This window comes from Felis catus, chromosome B4, assembly GCF_018350175.1.
Source record: "Felis catus isolate Fca126 chromosome B4, F.catus_Fca126_mat1.0, whole genome shotgun sequence".
Classification (NCBI taxonomy): Eukaryota; Metazoa; Chordata; class Mammalia; order Carnivora; family Felidae; genus Felis; species Felis catus.
The window spans coordinates 12,586,899-12,611,729 of record NC_058374.1 but is presented as its reverse complement, the minus strand read 5'-3'; the positions used below and the strand labels follow the sequence as shown (position 1 = coordinate 12,611,729).

General features: G+C 43.4%; 1 protein-coding gene across 7 annotated transcripts in view; it reads right to left on the bottom strand.

The window, feature by feature from the left end:
* MCM10 (minichromosome maintenance 10 replication initiation factor) overlaps positions 1–23,951 on the bottom strand; it is a 109,833-nt gene extending 85,882 nt beyond the window's left edge. For 6 of the 7 annotated variants that reach the window (XM_045060882.1, XM_045060880.1, XM_045060879.1 and 3 more), the window contains exons 1-14: positions 23,586–23,951; positions 21,792–21,873; positions 18,037–18,378; positions 17,150–17,254; positions 16,478–16,615; positions 13,417–13,588; positions 11,638–11,803; positions 9,465–9,632; positions 8,167–8,283; positions 5,448–5,647; positions 4,042–4,142; positions 2,881–2,991; positions 2,679–2,796; positions 1,233–1,461 (exon numbers count right to left, since the gene is read on the bottom strand). In XM_045060882.1, the coding sequence (XP_044916817.1) occupies positions 1,233–1,461; positions 2,679–2,796; positions 2,881–2,991; positions 4,042–4,142; positions 5,448–5,647; positions 8,167–8,283; positions 9,465–9,632; positions 11,638–11,803; positions 13,417–13,588; positions 16,478–16,615; positions 17,150–17,254; positions 18,037–18,378; positions 21,792–21,873; positions 23,586–23,951 (2,415 nt within the window). Of the gene's footprint in view, positions 1–1,232; positions 1,462–2,678; positions 2,797–2,880; positions 2,992–4,041; positions 4,143–5,447; positions 5,648–8,166; positions 8,284–9,464; positions 9,633–11,637; positions 11,804–13,416; positions 13,589–16,477; positions 16,616–17,149; positions 17,255–18,036; positions 18,379–21,791; positions 21,879–23,585 lie in introns of all 7 variants that reach the window. The other variant, XM_023256345.2, reaches the window with a different exon arrangement.
* Positions 23,952–24,831: the final 880 nt, after the last annotated feature.

The following is a 24,831-nucleotide window of genomic DNA, read 5'->3' as shown; positions in this document are numbered from 1 at the left end:
TAAAGCATGGAGACAGGTCTATGAGCTAATAAATAAAGTTTCAGTTTATTTAAATATCAATAGTTTCGTATCAGCTACACTGTGGGCTTCAAAACCCATAGAGGAATCACATAAACATTTTGGAAGTTTGTTTTAGAATCAGGGGCGCCTGGGTGGCACAGTTGGTTAAGCGTCCGACTTCAGCCAGGTCACGATCTCGCGGTCCGTGAGTTCGAGCCCCACGTCGGGCTCTGGGCTGATGGCTCAGAGCCTGGAGCCTGTTTCCGATTCTGTGTCTCCCTCTCTCTCTGCCCCTCCCCCGTTCATGCTCTGTCTCTCTCTGTCCCAAAAATAAATAGAATCAGACGGAATGAGGGCACCTGTGTGGCTCAGTCGGTTAAGCATCCAAGTCTTGATTTCGGTTCAGGTTCCGATCTAAAGGTTCACGGGATCAAGTCCCGTGTCGGGCTCTGCACTGATAGTGCGGAGCCTGCTTGGGATTCTCTCTCCCGCTCTCTCCCTGCCCCTCCCCTGTTCACGCTTTCTCTCAAAATAAATAACAACAAAAAAAGAATCAGACTTAGGATAGAATTTTAGCTCTGCCACTTACTAGTTTGTAACCTTACGCAAATTAACGTCTCAGCCTTTATAACATGGAGATGTTTTCCTAGGCTGTGTGGATAGAATGAGAGAATGCATGCAAAGCATGAACCTATACATAGAACATGGCACGTGTGCGTCGATCACAGGTACACGCGCAATTATTATCATTATTCTTACTGCAGATACAGCTTTGGCTTATAACTAGCTTTTGCCCTTCATGTGGTATAGCTACTAACTAGAACAAAGAGAAGACAGGCTCAAGTTGGGGCTCAGGGTGACTCAGGAAGTGGAGAGGTGGGGTTCTGAGCACTCTCGACTCCTACGTCGATCAGAGTGACTTAGCTCTTGTATAAGTTTTCTTTTAAAGGATTCTTCAAACCACCATTTTACAGTCTTGCCTCAGTAATTCCTAGTTTGTCTCTCTCAGGCCAGTGTTTACGCAATGTCTTTTAGCCGTGTAAGGAACAGCGCTGAGAACGGGTTAACGTTAAATTAATGGCATTATGTTGATACCATCATCCTTTGACTCTGATTATCATGATCAATAAAAAGCTATTACTGTCTTTCCTGGTCATAGATGTATAAAGTCTGCAACTGCAGTCATGCCCTACAGAATGCAAATTCAAATGGTGAAAAAAGATGTCACTTACCTTTTTGGCTTCTGCTAAAGCACTCAGTTTTGGTCTTGGTGGCGGGGACTCATCAAAAAATAGAACATCATCTCCTTCTGAGATGCCTCGTCCAAGCTTGGGCATCGGTGTGGCTGGTGTTCCTTCCAGGCTGGGGAACTCAGCCCCCATTTGTGGAGACCGAGAAGGGGCCCGTTGAGAAGAGGGTGGCACAGCCAGGCTTTCGACCCCACTTGAGCTTTGGAGAAATCTTTAAAGAAATATGCAGTCACACGATGTGCAGACTGGCAGACCGCAGGCAGGGGAGCAGCTGTAAGTGGCTGTTTGTAAAATAACTCCCCTCCTTGGTCAATAATTCAGATTAGCACACAGGAAGAAAAACGTTAGCTTTACCAACTCTGGTTTAATTGATTTTTCATAGAATACGACCACTGTTTTACCAATTTAGAACTGATTACTATTTTTGCCAACGAGCTTTCTAGCAAGTGCCTCTACAGAACGCAGCCTTGCAGGTGAGATGTGGGCCACCCAAGTGCCCCAACGGTAATACCTTTAAAAGGACAGTGCTCCCTATTTCACACAAGGCCACGACTCCCATGTATCTATTTAGCTCGTGTGTATGTAGCTACATGATGCACGCATCTAAAGATATTCCATCAGCAGCTCAAACTCACCTGCCTGAGGCCAAATGATTGCTCGGATTTTTCCAAAGAATTTCCTCTGGACTTTCCTGTTCATTAAACCACTGCCTTTCAGTGGCCCAGATTTGGGACAGTGTAATGGTTCAAACTAGAGCAGAACAGGTGTGAGTCCAAACCTGGCTCCATCAACCACCTGCTCTCTGGCGCTCAGTTGTATCACTCACAAAATGAGGATAAGAGCACCTCACAGATCATGGTAAAGGCCGCGTGAGACACTGTATTTATGCAGGACACAGCATGGCGCTCCATACCCACTGAGCATCCGTGAACCTCGCTCTTATCACTGTTCTGAGAACTTGAGTTCAAGATCCTTTGACGTGTTCACCTTCTGTACCCATTTCTACTTGCTTTTGCCTCTAAAAGGACGCCACTTCCCTGCCTCATTTTCATCATTTACCTGAACAACTGCAAAATTTACTCACTGGCTTTGCCTGTACTTACGACACTAATTGTGGCAAAACTAAAGAATGAGAGGGAACACGTCGCCCTGCACAAAACCCTCTGCAAGTGTTTCTTTCTCTTCTTCTTGGGATGGTAATTACTATAACCTGTGCCACCTGGTCTCAAATTCTTTGCATGAGTCAGAAATCTAGAACTTAAAATGTTTTCTTCTTAGGTTAGGTTAAAATTGTTTTCAAACTTTCAAACTTAAAAAAAGGTAGCTAACCATCCAAAACCTGAAGGCACACGTTGGAAATCTATTAAGACACTCTGAGAATCCCTGAGATGAGTTATCTAAACAGAGCATTAAACCTATCCTTCTTACCGTTTCTGTATTTCTTCTGATCTCTTTTTCCTCATCTCCAGCATGTGCTGTTTCTGCTGCTTCAAGAGGGCTGACGCCGAGACAGACTGGAAAGCGGGTTTCAGGCTCCCTGTCAGCCCTAAAACACAAGCCATAGGCTGAGGCGCTCCGAGGGGCCGTGGGGATGCAGTGTGGGCACCAGAGAGGGGAAGGCTGACTCTACCTGATGACCTGGCTTTAGCTAAATGTTGTTTCAAGTTTCTGGCTCCAAATGTAGGCAAGTCCATCAGTTCCCTGAATTCTTCAGAGCAAGACAAGCTTTTCTGATGTATTCCTGGAATATACAAACATCAGCTTTAGAGGACTCTAGTTCAGACAGTTTGAGATCAAGTGATGTCACTTTCTTTGTCCTTTTTTTTTACAGTAGGCTCCACGCTCAACGTGGGGCTTGAACTCACAACCCTGAGGTCAAGAGTGCTGTGCTCTACCGAACGAGCCAGCCGGGTGCCCCTCGTGATATCGCTTTTTAAACTCCAGATTCACAACTCAGTTGTTTGTAAATGAAGTAGGTGGAATGCCAAAAGAAAAAAGAATCCTTAGTCTCTAATATGAGACTAGTAGGACTTTGAGGACAGAACAGATAAATCTTATTTCTAGTGATGATTAGAACACCAGTGTCTGTGGGCTCATTTCGTACATAACATCTGGCACATGCACGATGGGTATGGTCTGTGCTGGGCCCTCACCACTGTTAGGAACAAAGCCCCAAGTGAGAAGGGCAGAGATGCCATTCTTTGACTTAAGACTTGTTTGTTTGTTTGTTTATTTATTTATTTATTTAAAAAAATTTTTTTTTCAACGTTTATTTATTTTTGGGACAGAGAGAGACAGAGCATGAACGGGGGAGGGGCAGAGAGAGAGGGAGACACAGAATCGGAAACAGGCTCCAGGCTCCGAGCCATCAGCCCAGAGCCCGACGCGGGGCTCGAACTCCCGGACCGCGAGATCGTGACCTGGCTGAAGTCGGACGCTTAACCAACTGTGCCACCCAGGCGCCCCTTAAGACTTGTTTTAATGAAAAGGTAACTGATGGGTTTGAGCAGGAACCGGATACTATAGATTCTAATGCTGGACATTAGGAGTTAGACCAGACACATCAAGAAAATTTACAAAGCATACCAAGCAAAGACTCAGCCACGATAATATGCTGCTTTTTTTTTAAGATGCTGCCAGCCAAGCTTGATTCCTTTGGCTTAGGCCACATCACTCAGTACAGTGATGAGGGAATATTTTTAACTTAGGGTATGGGCCAAGACCATTTTCAATCCTAAAGACGAGATATTTAAACTGCAGAAAGAAATACAGCATCGAGAAAGCAAGTTACCAAGCTTTTGTTGGGCCTCCTGAATGATCAAGTCTGTCCCCTTGACGACCATATTAGTCAGAGTGGTTTGAATCTTCTTTTTAGGAGCAACAGCAGCTGCACTGAAATGACAAGGGTCACCCCCAAAAGGTAAGTCATGACACTTCAATGTTTTGATGAGGTAAGGGCACAGCTGTGTTCATTTATTACAAGCTGCCAGAAGTTTGTCACAGAACTAAGGAAACTTTCCTAATACTGTGGTCCTACAGTGCAGCAGGTGAATGCATTACATCAGGCAATCTGCAACTCTGGGTGAGGTCTTTCTGGACAAGCAACATGGCAAAAGAAATAAACAATATGCCAATACTTTCATCAAGTAGTCTGGGAATTAATCTTAAAATGATTGAGGACTTTGCAAAAACTCAGGATCTTAACAGGATAAAATATTGTTTGTAATGTTAAAAGTTGGAAACTCCATTAATGTTTATCCACAGGGAACCGTGTTGTCACAGTCACCTAAAAGCATACTAAGTAGCCACTAAAAATAATGCTGCAAGTGTATATTCGATAAGGAAAGGGTTAATTATTTTATGTAGGGAAAAAAGTTACTAAGTATAGGTCCATTTTGATCTCATTTTATATTACTAGAAATTTATACATATGGGGCTCCTTTGGGCTGTGCTGTATGCACACATTTTTCATAACACAGCGGTATTGCTTTTTGCAGTTTGGAAAAATACAGAAATTATTTTAAATCTTAAAAACGTGCTTGATGTGATAAGCTAGGCAGGACTTGAGAGTCCTCTTGCCCAATTTCTATGAGACTGGGAAGAAAATCTGTTTTGTTCTTGGACCAATGGTAGCTCCCTTGTGCCAGGTCCCCACCTGTCCTCATACATGCTTCCTACAATACTGTGACAGTGCCATTGATCACCTAGTTTAGGGACTCTATGGAGGGCCTGTGCTCCCCAGAAGAGAGGCCATGGATGTTTGCCTTGGCAGCACTCCACTCCTAAGGCTTGACTGCTACTGATTCACGGAGTTAAATGTGGATTCCAAGAGGTTTACGAGCTCACGGTAAAAGTCATGAGGGAAATGACTTAAAGGAGGCCAACACTATGATTAACATAGTTCCAGCAGCCATACAATCGCCCCTGACAAAGTTGCACTATGACATCAGAAGCCAAAGGAGAAGTGTGGGCTCCGAGGTAAAGACCATCAGGACACGACTAATTTCTCGCCCCGTCTTCTCCTCTCTACCTGGGCATAAAGGAGGTCCTCGTCTACCCTGTTCCGGGCAGTGAGCTATGAAAGATAAAGGCTGTCCAAGTCTCCCAGGACTATTACAGAACAGGACAACCACTGGGATTCTTCTAAGGAGACAAGCAAGATCCCTGTCGCAAAAGACGCCCTGGAGAATGTCTTACATGGAGGCCGCGTACGACGCAGAAGAAACTCCTCCGTAGTAAAAACCATCCTGACACAGCCGTTCTCTCAGGCCGGTGCCTTTGCGGGCAAACTTCTTTGGAATTCGTCCTCCGGAGAAGGTTGACTGCAGTTCAGCTCGCCTGGCGCTGAGCTTCTTGTACTGGGTCTGGATGTGGTACTGGCAGTACTCACAGTCGTTCTGCAAAGGGCAGAGCAGCGGCATCAGGATTAGGGACACACATGGGGGGACAGCATCAATAAACACTGGTCCTTTTGCTCAGCTTCGAGGGGCACTACTCTTTTTTTTTTTGAAGTCTATTTTATGTATTTTGAGAGAGAGAAAGAACACAAACGGAGGAGGGGCAGAGAGAGAACCCCAAACAGGCTCTGTGCTGCCAGCGCAGAGCCCAATGCGGGGCTTGAACTCATGAAACCAGGAAATCATGACCTGAGCCAAAACCAAGAGTCACTTAACCGACTGAGCGCCCCCCACAGGCACCTTTGTGGGGCACTATTCTAGGTGCAGAATCCCCCTTTTGACCTCCACGCCCATTCTTAAAGGGGAGGTATACACAGACTTACTGGAATTACACTTAAAAGCTCTAGTCACATGAAAGAAAAAGTGATACTGTTCACCCCATATGCCCTCTTTCTAAAATGGAAGGAACATTAGCTTCTAGAATGAACCTCAAGAACATTATGCTAAGTGAAAGAAGTCAGACACGAGAGGCCATATTACCAGTAGATGGAGGTGAGGGGGTAGGGAAGAGGTTCCTTAATGAGTTGGGGTGTTTCTGTGGGGAATGAAAAGGTTCTGAAACTAGAGAGCGGCTGGTTGCACAAGAGTAAACATGATGGGTATCACCAAAGTGTGCATTGTAAAATGGTTAACTGCAGATTGTGTGAATTCTACCTCAATGTGCACTGATACAAGAATACACCAACATCAGCATCTAGTGAAATTTTTCTATGCCTCTGGCTGCCTCTTGGACTAATGCTACTCCTTCAACGAAGGAAAAAAAAGGAAAGCAATGTGCTAACGTTCTACAGGGTGAGCCCTTAGGTGTGGGGACAGTGGGGTTTTAATGACTGTGTTCCTATGTGGAGATCTGTAAGACACTTCACTCTGAGACTTCTTTTTCCAACTCCTTACCTCCTGCTATTCCCTGCTCAGCAGGTGATCTGTTAGGCAGGAATGAGGCAACTAGCCTGCCATTTAATCCTTTCAGAGAGCTCTAAGTAGCCCCACTTCACCCCCACGAGGATGGCTGTCATCAGAGACCAATAAAGACAGGTGCTGATCAGGACACGGAGAAAATGCAGCCCTCCTCTCTGCTGGTGAGAATGTAAAAGCCACCTTGGAAACCAGTCTGGCAGTTCCTCAAAAGCCGAAACACGGGGGTTACCATTCGACGCAGAAATTCCAGGTATATACCCAAGGAAACTGAAAACATACATCTGCACAGTAACTGCTACAGGAATGCTTATAGCTGCAGTATTCCTAACACGCCCCACTGAATGATGAATAAACAAAACTGATACATCCACACGACACAGTATTATCCAACCACAAAAAGAGAATGAGGCAGTGACACCTGCTATAACATGAATGAATCCTGGAAACATGATGCTAAGTAAAATAAGCTAGACACAAAAGGCATATTGTATAATTCTATTAGTAAAATGTCCAGAAGAGGCAAATCCAAAGAGAGAAAGTAGAGCGGTGCTTACCAGGGACTGAGGGAAGAGGGTAATGGGGACTGACTGCTAATTAGTATGGTTTGGTTTGGTTTTTTTTTTTCTGGGAGGGGGAACAGTACCAAAAATGTTCTGAAATCACATAGTGCTGATGGTTGCACAACTCAGTATTACAACTACTCAACTGTCCACTTTGAAAGGGTGAATTGCATGGTATGTGAATTATATCTCAAATTATCATAATTACTATTTTTTTAAAAGCTCTAAAAAAATACAGGGTGCCTGGAGGGCTCAGTTGGTTAGGCATCCAACTCTTGATTTCAGCTCAGGTCATGACCTCGGTCATGAGATCAAGCCCGTGTTGGGCTCCATGCTGAGCGTGGAGCCTGCTTGGGACTCTCTCTCTTGCCCCTCTCTCCTGCTTGCACACACGTTCTTTCTCAAAATAAACAAACATGGGGCGCCTGGGTCGCTCAGTTGGTCAAGCATCTGACTTCGGCTCATGTCATCTCGCAATTCATGGGTTCAGGCCCCACATCGGGCTCTGTGCTGACAGCTTGGAGCGTGGAGCCTGCTTCAGATTCTGTGTCTCTCTTTCTCTCTCTCAAAAATAAATAAACAGTAAAAACAATTTTAAATAAACAAACATTGGGAAAAAAATGCTCTAAGAAAATAAATGTTGGAGTTAACAGACTAAAATAAGGTTTTTAGTGTATTTTATCATAGTGTTTGATCTCTGGCATTACTCAGAATTGAGGGCAACTAAAATTCCGCCTTCCTCATACCTCCTAGTCAGTTGGCAATAAAAGAGCACTTTCCTTCCTAACAGTTCAATCCTTCCCGCATCCTTAGTTTTTTAAACTGGCAGTTATTAGCCACACACTGAATTGTCTTACTTTGGTGCTTCCTGTTACGTAGGAAACTCAGTTCCAAGTTGGTCGTTACTGCTACGCTATCTACAATCTACTCCTATTAGCTCCTATCGTTAGCAGAAACCACCCCAACAGAACTGAAACCAACCAAATTAACAGTCTGTGTACACGGCTGTCCATTCTTCTTCTTTGCTTTACAGGTTCCCAGGTCAAGAGCTTCACCCATGATTAAGATCTTCTGAGGATGATCAACAGACAAACACACCTGCAGAGAAGACACAGGGTGGGACTTAAAAGTGGACAAAGGCATGGTCTTTCATCAGCAAGAATGAGTAAGAGGCTGGTTGGCGGGAGTTAGCAAGGTGCTAGCAGTCTATAGGAATTGGAAGCCAGGACCCGAAAAAACAGCTGTAGGCATGGGAGGTAGAGAAGTTCAGTTCTCTATGCAGTAGCCATTATCTCCATCTTTGCTGCAGAATCCGGGTTTCTTGTGGGCTAGCCAACGCTCAGCCTTAGATGATGGATTCTGTTTATTTTCCCAGCATCCCCTGCAGCTAGTGATGGTCATGTGACTACGTTCCGTACAAGAGACTGAGGCAGGAGTTCCGGACAAAAGCAGACGGAGTGGGGCTGGTTCACTTCCTGCCTTCAAAGGCGATGTGAGGGCGAGAACTTCAAAGCCATCCAGGAACCAAGAGGAGAAGGCTGAGAGGCTCACAGACACTGACTGACGTCACTACATTGCCTATGCCGGGCTTATTTATTATGTGAGAAAAACAAACCCCACTGTTTACCATTAAAAGAAATGGTAGGGAAGTTTTTGTTACTTGTAGCCAAATACTTCTGAACCAACAGATGAAGATTTGTTGCCATTCTCTGGTGAAAGGAAAGAAGTAACTTTGCCTCTCACTCTCTGGTATTCTATTAAAGATAATATGTAGTAACAACAAAATGATGCTTCTTGCCGGTCAGGTGGAGAGAAGGTCTGCTCCTGTTCACAGGAGATCTCGGTTTGCTCTCCTGCTGCTTGAGAAGATGACCTCACTGATTCTGAGCTGCAGCTACAGCTGTACTAATGAATGGAGCCAAGTCCCCTTCCCTATAAAATCCTGCCTTCTTGATGCAGCCGCTGAAATCTATGGGAGAGATCTAAGGAGTTCTGAACATAATAATTCAAAAACACTCCAGGAATCTTGAAACTAATTTGGAAAGATAAGATTTAAATTATGAAACACTTAAGAGTAGGTAGAAATTCAGAATATTGGTGGGTAAAGAACAAAAAACCAGATGAGGGGAACATAAAAGTATGACTCAATATGCAGGGGTGGACCAGTCACAAAATGTTTCTCATAAAACTTGGCTAAGCTGCAAAGACCAAAAAAACAAAAAAACAAAAAAACAAAAACAAAACAACAAAGAAAGAAAACCATGGAAACAGATTTTTACCTCCTCAGAACCATCCCTGGGCTTCATGGGGTTCGCGTTGAGCAACCCTATGACAGTACCCTGTTCAGTCTTCCAGAGTTGTTTGTGAACTTCTCCAAACAAGAACAATGACACGTACCGCGTCAGGTCACGGAGATCATTCAGTCGCCAGATACTAAATGTTTTCCCCTGGAACAAATATTCATTCTTATTTTTACTAAAAAATTTTTTGAAAAAATTTAACGTTCCATTTATTTTTGAGACAGAACACGAGTGGGGGAGGGGCAGAGAGAGAGGGAGACGCAGAATCCGCCAAGTAGCCATCAGGCTCCGAGCTGTTAGCACAGAGCCCGATGCTGGGCTCAAACCCCTGGGGCACGAGATCATGACCTGAGCCGAAGTCGGAAGCTCAACTGACTGAACTATCCAGGCGCCCCTTATTTTTACTAAGTTTTGCACAACGGGTTATACTGTCTCCATGTATAAGTGCTCTATTGTGGAAAAATATATAAATATATCCACCCTGAATACATAATCCTGAGAATGTCTGCTAATTATAAATTAATCCTCTCTCTAGGCTTTAGTATTTATTACCTCTCTTTCATTTTTTTTAAATGTTTATTTTCGAGAGAGAGAGATAGAGCATGAGCAGGGGAGATACAGAGAAAGAGGGAGACACAGAATCTGAAGAAGGCTCCAGGATCTGAGCTATCAGCACAGAGCCTGACACAGGGCTTGAACTCATGAACTATGAGATCACGACCTGAGTTGATGTCAGATGCTTAACTGACTGAGCCACCCAGGTGCCCCTGCTGTTCTCATTTTAGAAATGAAGGTGAAGTCAGGCAAGCCAATGGCCCATGTGTTAGTGAAGCCTCTAGTTCTCAGGTCTAAGTACTCAATGGGATAGTACCGCCTTTCTAACTACACACACAGTGTTAAAAGGACCACTGGAACTGGTAGCATTACCATTTAATAACTTACTGATATAAATTTAGTGGATCTACTATTTATCACTGATGATATTATTAACAATAATAAAGAAGTATCAGCTCTATGCTATTAAAATCTTTGCCTAGTTTAGAAGAAAAACAAAAGCCTCATTTAATGACAACTGGCTATGTTTAATGGTCAAATTTCAAAAGCATTTTCATGGATCTGAAGAAATGTAACTCAAAATGCTGACTGTATCAACAACTTCCACTTTCACAGATTTTTTTTAAAACAAAATAATTTCAATACACAATCCAGCTATTTCACAGAGGCAACCCAGAGTGGGTGTGGTTATAGGTTATGGTGAGTCACCGACTGGATTTGAGTGTTCTATTTTCCCATGGATTTGTACAATGCCTTTCAATGTCATCATAGCCACTTATGACACAATTCAGAACCTAATCAAATGAACCAGACGTGTTCACGTTCAACCCCACAGTAATAGGGCTAGAGAAGGACTCACTAATCTGAAAGTCAACTCGTTGTTGAGGAGGCCAGGCCTTGTAGAAAAATCCAAGGTTGTCCAAGATCTCAATTAAGAGAAAGAAATCAGTAATGACCATGATCATAGTATTTTGAGAGGTGGAAGAGAATTCTGATAGAATCAAAAGCCAGTTCCTTCCTCTAAAAAATAAGCACATGGAAGTCCTCAAAGAGTAAAGGTAAACCTAAGTTCACATAGTTAAAGGGAGAATGAGGCTGAGAACCCAGATCTTGTGACTCGCCATGCCACAAGATAATCTTCTTGTTACGCCTCAGTCAACTACGATTTTAGACCTTGTTAGATTTCTTGTAATATTCACTGTGCTCACAAGGACGGCAATTTCAGAATTTCTGCAGTTGCCCTTTTACTTCCAGTCAGGCTGTCCAGAGAGTCTGTGCTCAGCCTCTCCTCCATTAGTGGGAGGACACCGTCACTGGGGCAACCCACATGTACCACAAAAACAATGACAAGTGAGATGCAGCAAAAACAATACAATGAAAAGCCCAAGGACCCTCTACAACCAGATCTTCTATAAGTAGGGCATTCTCCACATACACCCCTCTCAGACAGCAATCCAACAAAGGTGAGGCAATCTGGGAACTTATGAGCAGCTATTTCAAAATGAAATACTGATGGGCTTGGGCTAGAAAAATCAAGAACATGAGTCCCCACTGTTAGTTTGTGATTGAGCAGCTAAGAAATCAGTAAGATGCTTACACTATTACAACTCTGTGGAGTGATTTTCTTCAATATAACCCCAAAAGTCACCCAGTCTATTTCTTCCAGCTTCTCACTTGCCATCTTTTCCTTGAGCTGAGAAAGTCTGATCAGTTTTCGGCCAATCATTTTCTTGTTCATCTCTGTGGAGGACACTCGAGGCCGCCTGGGTCAAGACACCAGCAATTATTAGATTATTATTCTAATAAGAGATTCCCTGGCACTGTAGCAGTTTGGTAAGAAGAGATGTTATGGACAGAGATCTACTCTGAAGTCTCGGCTCTCAGGGAGGTTTAGTTATGTAGTATGGGCAAAGCAAAGATGGTTTGTTTTTTTAAGTAGGCACCATGTGCGACACAGGGCTCCAACTCACGACCCCAAAATCGAGAGTCGCTTGCTCTTCCAACTGAGCCAGCCAGGCGCCCCCAAGGCAAAGATTTTTATGGCAGATAAATAAAAATAAGATAATTCTTAAAGCTAGGTTTGTGCTTCCTTCGATAGAGAAGTGGAGCTTATATAGAAAACAAGAAAGATCATACACTCTTTTTCTTATACATCATAATGTATGTTACAATATTCTTTTAAAAGTGGAGTTTAATACAAAATCATAAATTGAGATTACAAAATAAGATATTTAAATTTCATCAACATTTTCAGAGAACAATAAACCAAGGCTTCGATTCATATAGTCTTATTCCTAATGAGACTCCAACAACTGTGTGATCCCCTAAATCTGCAGGCCACTCAGGAGCTCTGGCTGAGTAGTTCTGACTTTGTCTACCCACTTCAATTTACGAGCACAGTGCACTCACACTCGCAACATCTTCATCTGTGGGGGATTTCAACCAAGAACTTGTTGCAGTGGACAGGATCATCTTGGTAGGGGGACGTATACCTTGGAAAAAACCTTGCAGCGCCCTCAGTGAGAACCACAGCTTTTACTGTATTCCATGCCACATGTCCCAGGTGTCATTAAAACACTGAGTACTTTCTTCCGATTTTGGAGAGTATGGAGTCTTTAAATACACATCTACGGTGTGGTGGCACCTACCTGCCTCCCCGCCACCGCTCAGTAACGTGTAATTTAAGATCTTAGCAGTTTTAGTTTAGATTGACAAGGGTTAGGTGTTCTAGGATAGCACCTAGCTACTCAGATGGACTGTACTAAAAGCAATCTGGTCTCAGCGTAAGGATTATTGCCCTGCCCTGGGCTTCGACAGAAGTGTTTGTGGAGCTGCAATGGACTAGTGATGGGGGGCACAGAAGACTTAAAAGTCCAGGCTCTGAACTGAACTGATCCTGGGATTTATTCCTATTTTAACAGAGAATCTTAATCTCCCCACACAACCGAAGCGAAGGACATAAACGTGCCTTGAAAGTTATTAGAAAGAAAAAGAGCGCAGGTATTTTTCTTAACATTAATTACAAGATACTACGATCCCGGTTAAACTGTGAACACCTTTATGTATTTAAAAATAGTCTCTATCACTGTTTCTGATTACGTACACTATTATTTATTTGCCCATTTCCTTTTTACAGATGCATTATCTTTTACTCACCATGTAAACATAAAAAATCTTCTTTAAACATTTCACATGCCAACTGTACTGTACGTTATGGTTACTTTTACTGCCAAGTTTTGCCAAGTTCAAGAGCTGTTGTTGTTAAGTGGATCTGCTGTACAAATACATTGTTTGTAGAAGGCTCAGTCCTCGGGAAGGAGGACAAGGCATCTAGTGGGGCAGGAGAACAGAGTGAGAGGCCTTTACAGTTACTGACCTGAGTCTCAGGCCCGAGAAGGCTTCCACAGAGATCACGGTCTGCGGTTCTCCAGAACTCCTGGGGGTCCCTGCGCTGTGATCTCTGGTCAACCCACTAGGTTTGTTTCCAGGAGTAGTTCGGAGTGGTTGGGAAAGCGTACTTGTCGTCCCTGAAGACGAACTTTTGGGCTCTAAAAAATTAACATAAAAATTAAGTGAAAGGAAAATCACACCAACCCCTACAAAATTTGTTTTTATAGAATTCTTTTTAAATCAATATGCAATAACCAAATTTTGAGAGAACAAAGGAAGCCCACAAGACCATTGCTGTACTACCCTCCAAATCTCTGCAGTGCAGTCTGAAAGAACTTCCTGGGACCACGGAAATGTTTTATACCCATGCTGTCTGGTATGGTGGCCACAAGCCACATGTGGCCATAAGTACTTAAAATTGATTAGTGCTTCTACAGAAATGAATGTCTAATTTTACTTAAACTAATATAAATGTAAATAATCACACATGGCTAGTGGTGGCTATAGTACAGTGCAGCTCTGAAACAGAGTTCCTTTGTGCAATGACATTGAGCACTCCCTATACACAGAGCACTGTGGTAGATTGCATAAGGGAGTAAGAGCCCTCCTTCAGGGATCAATGATTAGTGATTTGTGTACAGATCAACTTTCTACCTGAAGAAAATGTGAAGTTAACTCCCTTTTGTTTCTGGTTTCATCTCATTCTATTTGGTTCCATTTCATTTTATTTACAGGGTGGGGCAGGCGGATCTAGGGGGACCAGGGTATTCTACTGACTTGCTTGCATTAAACATCCCTGATGTGGTTACTATTCTTATTTTAGAAGCATTTGATAATGTTCCTGAAGGTCAGAAAACTTGGATATTTTTCCTTAATACAATTTCACTCTCTCTTAAATAAGACTGTGTTGTTTACCCTCAAACAAGACTTTGGATCAGCACTCCCAGGCTAGGAAGCAGGGCAACCCAAGAACTTGAGAATCTCTAGAAAGCATGCCCATGCCCCACGCCCTCAAAACTGAACTTTGGACACCGCCTAATGACATAGTAATGTTAAAGATCCTCAAGGGATGGATGCCATTCATAAGCGGATACAAGGAATACATAATTTTTGTTAAATAAATATGAACATGCAGGGCTGCTATTCCCTACTACAGAGTCATATGCCACTGCTGCTCTAAAGGGCCTTTTTGAACATACGTGGTGAATAGCATGCTGCTTACTCTGAGCTATGTTATCCAGACCATTCTGTCTTAGATCTTCCAAAGAATTATTTTTTTAATATTTAAATATACTTCTTTGAATTTTATTTTATTTTTTAATTTACATCCATGTTAGTTCACATATAGTGCAACAATGATTTCAGGAGTAGATTCCTTAGTGCCCCTTACCCATTTAGCCCATCCCCCCTCCTAAAACCCCTCTAGTAACCCTCTGTTTGTTCTCTATACTTGAGAGTCTCTTATGTTTTGTCCCCCTCCATGTTTTTATATTATTTTTATTGTCCTTCCCTTATGTTCATCTGTTTTGTATCTTAAATTCCTCATATGAGTAAAGTCATGTGATATTTGTCTTTCTCTAATTAAATATTTTTTAATGTTTATTTTAACTTTTTTTCTTTAATCTTTATTTCTGAGAGAGAGACAGAGTGCAAGCAGGGGAGCGACACAGAGACAGGGAGGCACAGGATCTGAAGCAGGTTCCAGGCTCTGGGCTGTCAGCACAGAGCCCAACGCAGGGCTTGAACTCACAAGCCGTGAGATTATGACCTGAGCCGAAGTTGGATGCCCAACAGACTGAGCCACCCAGGCGCCCCTAATGTTTATTTTTAAGAGAGACAGAGAGCGCACATGTGAGCAGGGGAGGGGCAGAGAGAGGGAGACAGAGGATCTAAAGTGGGCTCTGCGCTGACAGCAGAGAGCCTGATGTGAGGCTTGAACTCACAAACCGTGAGATCATGACCTGAGCTGAAGCTGGACGCTTAACTGCCTAAGCCACCCAGGAGCCCTGAGATCTTCCAAAGAATTATTACCATGTGCAAACTGAGGCAGTGCAATAAAATCAATACCTAGCACTTATGAATATTTTTCAGGTTATTTCTACATGCTTATATGTGGGCTGAACTAGAACGGTGTTTGAATATACATCTCTACTCCTGGCGAAGAAGTCTTTTCTAATGAATGGACCCTCTGCTTTAATACAACCTCACTTCAAATAAAACCTGGCCATTAAATTGGGGCGTCTGGGTGGTGCAGTCGGTTAAGCGTCCGACTTCAGCCAGGTCATGATCTCGCGGTCCGTGAGTTCGAGCCCCACGTCAGGCTCAGGGCTGATGGCTCAGAGCCTGGAGCCTGTTTCTGATTCTGTGTCTCCCTCTCTCTCTGCCCCTCCCCCGTTCATGCTCTGTCTTTCTCTGTCCCAAAAATAAATTAAAAAAAAACGTTGAAAAAAAAAAAATTTAAAAACCTGGCCATTAAAAGGAATCTGTGCCTTGAACTCACAAGCCTGAAGACTCAATCTCTGGATTGCACAAGAACTCAATCCAGTGGTTATACTTGCTACAATTCAACTACAGGACTGTAGAGCTTCAAAAACATTTAATTCGTTGTTTTAGTAAATACCTACTCTGCACCTGAGGGTTTTCTGGGCACTTTAAGATGCAGAGGAAGATTACAAAATAGAGCATATGGCTCTCACTCCCAAACAAACTTACTTTTCTCAATGGGCAGTTAAGACAGACCCCCAGCTGTCCCCTGCAGGTATGACAGTGCTGAACTGAATTTTAAACAGAGCCAGACTGGGGCGACTGGGTGGCTCAGTCGGTTAAGCAGCTGACTTCAGCTCAGGTCATGATCTTGCAGTCCGTGAGTTCAAGCCCCGTGTTGGGCTCTGTGCTGACAGCTCAGAGCCTGGGGCCTGTTTCAGATTCTGTGTCTCCCTCTTCCTGACCCTCCCCTGTTCATGCTTTGTCTCTCTCTGTCTCAAAAATAAGTAAACGTTAAACAGAGCCAGAGTAGCTAAAAACCAGGCAGGCCTTGAGTACTGTACCTGCAGGTGAAACCTTCGGAGTCCGAGCCACCCGCTTGGTTTTCGGTAGAGCAGGGACATCAAGCTCTGCAGCGAAGCACGTTGACTCCTGAATTCTCTGAACTTTCTTCTCCTTTAGAGGGGGACGTGGGGACTTAGCTATGTTATTAAAAGGAAAAGAAATTAACACAGAAAATTTAGAAAGGAACTCAAAGGCTATTTTACCAGCAGCTGAATGCAGAAGTAATGCTATAATTTTTCTTTCTCTTTTTTAAATATTTATTTTTGAGAAAAAGAGAGAAAGTATGCATGTGTACGAGCAGGGGAGGGGCGGGGGGGGAGAAAGGGGGAGAAAGAGGGAGAGAGGGAGGGGGGAGGGGGAGGGAGAGGGGGAGAGAGGGAGAGAGAGGGAGAGAGAGGGAGAGAGAGGGAGAGAGAGGGAGAGAGAGGGAGAGAGAGGGACAGAGGGACAGAGGGAGAGAGGGAGAGAGGGACAGAGAGAAAATATGAATCCCAAGCAGGCTCAGCGCTGTCAGTGCAGAACTTGATGCAGGGCTTAAACTCACAGCCCATAAGATCATGACCTGAGCTGAAATCAAGAGGTGCATGCTTTACCCACTGAGCCACCCAGGTGCCCCTATAATTTCTCACTAACAGAGATGCATGTTATTCCTAGAATTACAGTCTGATTACCAGGAGATTTATGCAGAAGGGCTGGACTTGCAGGCTGTGTAATTGTTGCTATTTTTAGCTGTTCTTGTAAGGATTTCATCTGCTCTTGCAACTTCTTTAATTCATCTAGGAAAGAAAAGTATATTGACTTAAGACCCAGAGCAGAAGAAATATCATACATGGCAAAAATGCTGGAATTACTTTTGGTGTCTACTCCCTCACCCTGAAATGCCAAGAGCCACAATATAATCACATACTGAGAACTCACCATTAACTTTTGCACTAAGAGGTCCCTTAGAGAAATAAACTTTGTATTTTCAGTAATCAAGTCTCTAATACCTAAGCTAGTCATGAATTTGTTCTACTGACAAATATCACAGATACATATCCCCAGTTAACAAGTTTTTAGGAATCAAGAAAAGTGATTAGTATTTCATAAACTGAATACCATAATAAATGCTGGTTCTTGCATTAGAAGAAACAGCAAACCACTGAATTTTATTATAATTTCAGAATATATAAGAGACAATGCCACGAATAAGAAGAGGGCACTCCACAAAGCTTCTGTTCAGAAATGGTCTCCTGCCCAAAAATAATGTGGAGAAGCCTGCCATCTTGTCCCTGGCTCCCCATGCATATGAGTCTCTGGGTAAGATTTTTCTGTAACAGGCACGAAAGACGTTAGAGCCATTCTGGGAGGGAATGGCTAAATTACAGCTGGCCTCTGCATGCTGAAATGCTGGCTGTGAATGTCTCCTCTACTAACTCCCACGATTTCTTTCTTTCTTTTTTTTTTTTTTTGCCAAGTCATGTATCTCCACTCTTGACTCAGCAGCTATTTTGATGAAAACTGTCAGGTTCCATCTAGTCTACCATGAAGAGATTAGAAAAGCAAGTAGTTAGGGCACCTTGCAACTCTTGATTACTTTTCCCTTGACTGGGAGCAGGAGCAGTGGGGACACTGTTTTTAGTTGACTGCGGTGTGGGAACTTCTTCTTCATCTGTTAAGTCCCCCGTATCTCCAAAGAGAGTGGCCAGATTTTCCTTTTGGTCCTCAGTCTCTCCCACTTCTCCATCAGCAGGCTCCTCTGAGTAAGATTCACCGTCATCATCTGCATCAAAGAGCTCATCAAATGCATCAGGTTCACGATCTTCCTGGGTCAAGCGGTGACTCTCTTCTGAATTACAGTCCAGGGCTGACTCATTCTCCTCCAGCAATGCAGTCAGCAGAGACAAATCATCTTCCTCCCCTGGGGAAAAAGACGAAGGACAGAAAGTAAACCTACCTGAGAAAAACTGCTAATAACAAGCAGTTAATTAAAACACTCAACATTAATAAGGCAGTTAAAATGGCTCACCATTTTGCCTGCTAAATTGTTGACCTTCTGTCCACCTTTCCTCTTCCCAAGTGCTCATAGGGCACTGGGTGAAGGAGAAAGGGGCCAACACCTGCATAGTGACCACACCGGGCCGTTCACTGGGCTGATCTTTCTCCCTGTGCTACTTCAGCTAGTGAGATAACTAGCTGCATACCAACTTCCATGAAATCCAACCCATAAGGGAATAACTCAAAAATACACTAAACATGCATTTAGGCTTTAATTGAGGGATAAAAAAATTTCAAATGTAGAAAAGGTACAAACAACCATATAAAAAGTACTTATATTTCATCAACCAGAATGAGTCATTTATGTTTGCTTCTTGCCTTTACGTTAGATAAGTAAACTTAAAAAAAAAAAGTTTATAGTTTATCATGCCAAATCTTTTTTTCAATGTGTATATGGTTTTTTTTATGTGCATATGTGAATTTTTTTTATCATGCCAAATCTTATCACAATTCCTAACCACTGCCTCCACACCCTACTGCAAGAAGTATCCTAATTTTGGTATATCAGTCTAGTCCATTTTTCAAAATTTTAACATAAATACATAAGTATTCATAAATCCATACAGAGTATTTGGTTGATTTATAATATTTTCAGGACACCTGGATGGCTCAGTTGGTTAAGTGTCTTACTTCAGCTCAGGTCATGATCTCACAGTCTGTGAGTTCGAACCTGGTATCAGGCTCTGTGCTGACAGCTCAGAGCCTGGAGCTTGCTTCCAGTTCTGTGTTTCCCTCTCTCTGTCCCTCCCTCACTCATGCTCTGTCTCTCTCTCTCTCTCTCAAAAATAAACAAACAGTAAAAAATAAAATATTTTCATAAATTGCTGCACACCGTATGTATTCCTCTGTATCCTGGTTTAATTCAACATTGCATGTTAAGACCGACCTGAATCAAAATATACAGTTCTAGTTTCTTTCAATGGCTATACGGTAATTCTTTTCCAATTCTTTCCCACCACAAACTCTGCAGCAACCATGACGATGTCTTGCATACGTGTGACAGTTTCCCAGGAATACCTAGCACGAGTGGAATTGTTGGGCTGCTGGGTGCACATTTTCCGACTTGCCCAGATACGGCCAAACCCGCTCCCAAAGTGATTACTCACTAGCACTATGCCAGTGCCACTTCTCCCTAACACCTCACCAATATCTGATGTCACTTTAAGTTTTTTGCTAGTCTGATGGAGGATTTTAAAAGGCATCTCAGTGTTCTGATTTACATTTCCAGAGAAATCTCATGAGGTAAAGAATTGTTTACATTTATTGGCCCTTAGGATTTCTTCTTTCTTTCTTTCTTTCTTTCTTTCTTTCTTTCTTTCTTTCTTTCTCCTTTCTTTTTCTTTTGGTGCCCATTTTTCCCCCCCTGTTTGGGTATTAATCCTTTATAAAGTCTGAGCCATTTTAAGACATTAAGGATATTTCATGCAGCGTGCCCCCCTTCACCTGAAAGACAAGAGTTAAAGTCCAGAGACATCAAGGGTCTGTTCAGGACCATATGGCAACACAGGTCAGCACAGGAGCCTGGCTTAGGATGGAGATCTCTAGGCCAGCAACCCAATATTCTTTGCACCGCTCTACACTCTCCTACCAGATGGAAAAGAGCCAACGCACAAACTCATGGCCTAGAATCTGATGAAAGGGTCTAAGGCTTAAAGTTAGATAATGATCTGCTGGAATTTCTTGCTCGATAATCACTGCAAAACTGGAGGGCACAGCAAGAAGAGGCGACCTGGCTCCCTGTGCTCTGGGTGAGACTGCCACATTCCCTCAAGGGAGCCAAGAGGCCTTCCTCTCTCCTGTTCTTAGCTGCTGAAGAGAGCACACTTCAGGAAGAGGCTTTGGTTCACACCACTCATAGTTGATGATAAATGTTGCCCAGAGCTAATCTGTGATGCCTCCCAGCCCGGTTCAACTCAGTCACCACCAATAATCCTGTCTTCATGTTATGCTGACCCAACCTCCCTGCTTCATTTATATACTGGACCCTCTTCCTCTCAACCCCCCAAGGATGTCAGCCTATAATCATCAGCTCTCCTCCCCACATCACCCATGATTCCCTGTCTTCTGGAGCATTCCCCTCGGCATATGAATTCTTTCTAGTGTCTTCCATCATACCAACCAACTACCTGATTATCTTCCTACTTATTTGTTCTTATCTTGCTCTCTGTACTAGAATGGAAGCAGGAATGTTGTGCAACCGTGTTTCTCTAGCACCAGTGTTTCTCTAGACCAGATTTCGTCCACACTGGACCAAACTGTTAGCACTGTGCCAACCAAACGAATGTTTATTAGATACAACGGTTTCTTAGAGGACACATACCCTTTCACCACTTATTTTCATAACTATCTCATAACAAATAATTATACTTTATATTATATTAACCGCCCAGAAGGTAATTTGATGATTTCAGGAAACAGGACGCTATTATTATACCAAAGGTATAATCAATGTCACATGTTATCACAGTGTGAAGAATTTCAATAATATTTGGTTCTACTTTTTTGAAAAAGGAAGAGGGTAATAAACTTGGATTTAAAACCAAAATCTAGTTTCAGATAATGAGCTCACTATGTAACCAGAAAAATAATGCATTTTATTTGTCAGCATCTCTTTACAGCCAGCACAATCACTGCTAAGCTACTCCCAGGCTAAGCTCTGTTAATCAGAGTAGCCTCTTTTTATTAGGTAAATATTGTGCATACACCTCTACAAAATAAACAAAATGAGAAAGGACTTCAAGAATTTAACTCACAGCTACACTGAAGCGACTTCAACATTAACTGTGAACTCTGAAGTCAGGCTGCCTGGGTTCAAATCCCTACTGTGGCAGTTTCACCTGGGACAAATTACTAAACATCTGTCTCCTGGTGTAAAAAATATGGCTATTCATAGGGCACCTGGGTGGCTCAGTCGGTTGAGTGTCCGACTTCGGCTCAGGTCATGATATCATTGTTCACGAGTTCAAGCCCCACATCAGCCTCTGTGCTGACAGCTCAGAGCCTGGAGCTTGCTTTGGATTCTGGGTCTCCCTCTCTCCTTGCTCCTCTCCTGCTCATAATCTGTCCTCTGTTCTCTTTCTCTCTCTCAAAAATAAACATTAAAAAGCAAATAACATTCTCTGATTGAAGTGAGATCTTTTCTGAACCACTCAGACAATACTTGAGGGTGAGGTAGCCATTTTCACTATTCCGCAAGTAGGATAAATAACAAGTCCATGGACAAAAGCGTGGTTTTCCATGAAACACACATAACTTGAGACAGCTGCCAGAACTTACCATCCATGCTGTCAAGAGAACAGTTGTGATAGAGAACTTCAAAGGAGAATCCAGTGCCCAGGAGATGGCAGGAATGTCGAATCTCGGATATGAAATCAACATTAGAAAAGTCACCCTTGATTGTTCTCGCTTTCTCACATCCCATATATAAAGAATCAGGGATCTCACAAATCCTACGGGCTTGAAGCTGAGGATTCGTCCAAAATCTGACTATTTCTCCCCCCCCGCCCCTTTTATCTTGTCTTCAAACTATGGTGTAGAAACTCAGTTGAGCTCTGGAGCAGTTTGCTGGGTACTAGAGCACATGGATGAGACTGACTGTGAACAAGTATTATTGAGAATGGCCTAAATATTAGGGCTATTATCCCATGTTATTTACAGTGACACATTTGATGGCTCCCTTATGCACAGCAATCTAGTGTGTGGTTCTACTTAGTTGCAACCTTCGTCACACCAGGATTTCAATTCAATACTACTTAGCAAAACGCAGAGGCGGCAGAGCTAATTAGGGTAGATTCACATTATTGTGTGCACTTTCCTTATTGTCCTTTAAATGATTTTAGTGACTGCGAGAAAAAAGCTCAACAGATTTTGTCTAGGCTCTTATTCAATGAATATGAGCTTCTATAGCTGGCTTTGGGAAGTGCAAGGTCAAGTATTAATTATGATGCTCTCTTTTTATTTATTCGACAAATACTTCCATGGACCTCTTGTGTGCTCCCCACTGTGTTGTCTCCTGGGAAATCTGCTGGATTGTAAGCTTGTTGAGGGGTAGCAAACGGTCTCACTCACCTGTATAACCAACCGCCCTCCCCACTCCCCCCACTTCATACTCTACCTCACCCTCACATCCAGGACCTCCCAACAACTATCGGTTCTATCTCCAAAACAGTGCTCAATCTTTTGTCTGAACCATGAGCTTCCTGTATCGGTCTCTGTGTCTCTGTAATCTCATTTCCATACAGCAGCCACAGTAGTCTTTTCTTTCCTTAGTAATTTCTGAGGAATATAAGCCAGATGGTAGTATTCTCTCAACTAAAATTCTTTAACGATTTTTCATTACCATCAGAACAAAATTCAAAAGTCTGTGAGTTAAGTGGATACTCTCTCTCTTGCCTACTTCTACTCAGACTAGCCTGCCTACAACTTCTTGAACACAGAGAGTGCTCTCAGGCCTCACGCTCTTTGGAAAGTGCTCCCCTAGCTCCTTCTCACTCTTCAGTTTCCCCTTAAGCATGGAGTGTTCCGAGCCTTCCAGACCACCCTATCTGACCGGCTCCGCGGCGCCCGCCCACACCTCATCCTTTTCGTGACTTCATTGCACTTTCCACTGTGGTGTGCGTGTTATCTGTTATTCTCTTTAGATTCTAAGCTTCACGCGAGGATAAGTAATGTGTGTTTGGAGGCCTGCACATGGCACACACTCAATAACTTCAAGCAAATCACGAATTGAAAACAAAAAATGAAAAAAATAAAAGTCCCCACGGCATGCATTTTAAAAGGTTACTTGAGAAAGAACCCAAACCTGGTCCCTTAAGCAGAGAGGATGGCCCGACGCCTGGTACCTCCTTGGTGCCTTTAAGGCGCCCCTACCTTTCGGTCGCTCGGCACCCAGAGCCCACCCGGCCGCGCGGACACCGCGCTCGCCCGATTCCAGTTCTCCCCCACCTGACCGCCTCGGGCTCCGCGCTTCTGGGCCTCGGAGCTCTCCAAACTCTCCCGCAGACCCGCGTGGCGGGCCCCCTACCTCACCCCCCGGGTGACCACCCACACACCCAGACCCCAGCTGCTTACCCTACTCGGCACCCCTTTCAGACCTACAACCAGACCCGCCAAAATTCCAACTTGGCTCCACCCCCCCGTCTGACGCCAGACGCACGCCGACTTAGGGCCGCGCTGATTGGCTACGTCAGCTTTCTTGGCGACGACTATCTGGCAGAGATGGTAAAAGGCCCATCTTGCATAGAGCGATCTGATTGGCTCACGTGACCGGGCGCCCTTTTTGTTGGGGGCAAGAAGACTTCCGGTCGGTGACGTCCTGCGCTCCTTTAGATAAAGTGGTGTTGTGGTGCCTCCCAGCGCTTGGAAGTTTAAGTGTTCCTGGAGGTTGTTTTTACAGGAGGTCGGAACTGAATTCCAGACACTCTCCCGGACTGTCATCCACTCCTTTCTACGAAGCCAGGCGGAAGGTAACGCTTGAGGCCGAGAGGCCTGCACAGAGACGCTTAAACCGGAAGCACATTGCAAACGTTTCTCCTGCCCTCACAAATGTCCTGTGGTAGGACTGATCCTAGAGAAGTCTGACCGAACGTGCTGGATGATTATTTAACAACCCCTTGTGTTCCACTGAGATGGCTGGACTCAAAATCCAAACTCTGGTTCGCTTTGAACTCTGCCTGACCTTGGGGAACTAACATCTCCCTTTGGGCTTCTGCTTCACCATCTGTGAAATGAGACCTAAAGTCTAGGGGACATTCTTTGAGGCAGTGGAAACGACATTTTCCAGAGGATTTCGTGATCCAGAGAATTGGAGAATTGTAACTTGTGTCGGACTAACTTGTTAGGAGGTCGTATTTTTCACAGAACATTTTTTAGTAAAATTCAGATGGGGGGGGGGATTTACATTCTAAAAATGGTGTTTGTACATAATTCTGAGAACTGCCCTTTCTAAATGCACAATTCTATTTAGCTTATACATAATTTAAAAGAATTCAAAGCAGAAGAGTTTTTGATGGAGCAAATGACCATTTTAAGTCTTTTCCCCCCTCTCACAGGCACTCTTCAGGCCCTGTATTCCCACCCTCCCACCCCGCGCCAATTATTTCATATAAGATGGTATCTCTCTATCCATTGTGTTTGCCTTCGTTTTCATAAAAACTAAAATCAGCTTTAGGATGATGAAAATAAACAGCCCAGATGCCATCTACATTGATTTTTTGGGTGTGTCCTAATGAAGTATTAATGCTCCTTATTATCTGAGCTTATTATATTGACCCAGGAATGGAAATAATAACCACTTTTGAGAGCTGCTAGTGTTGAA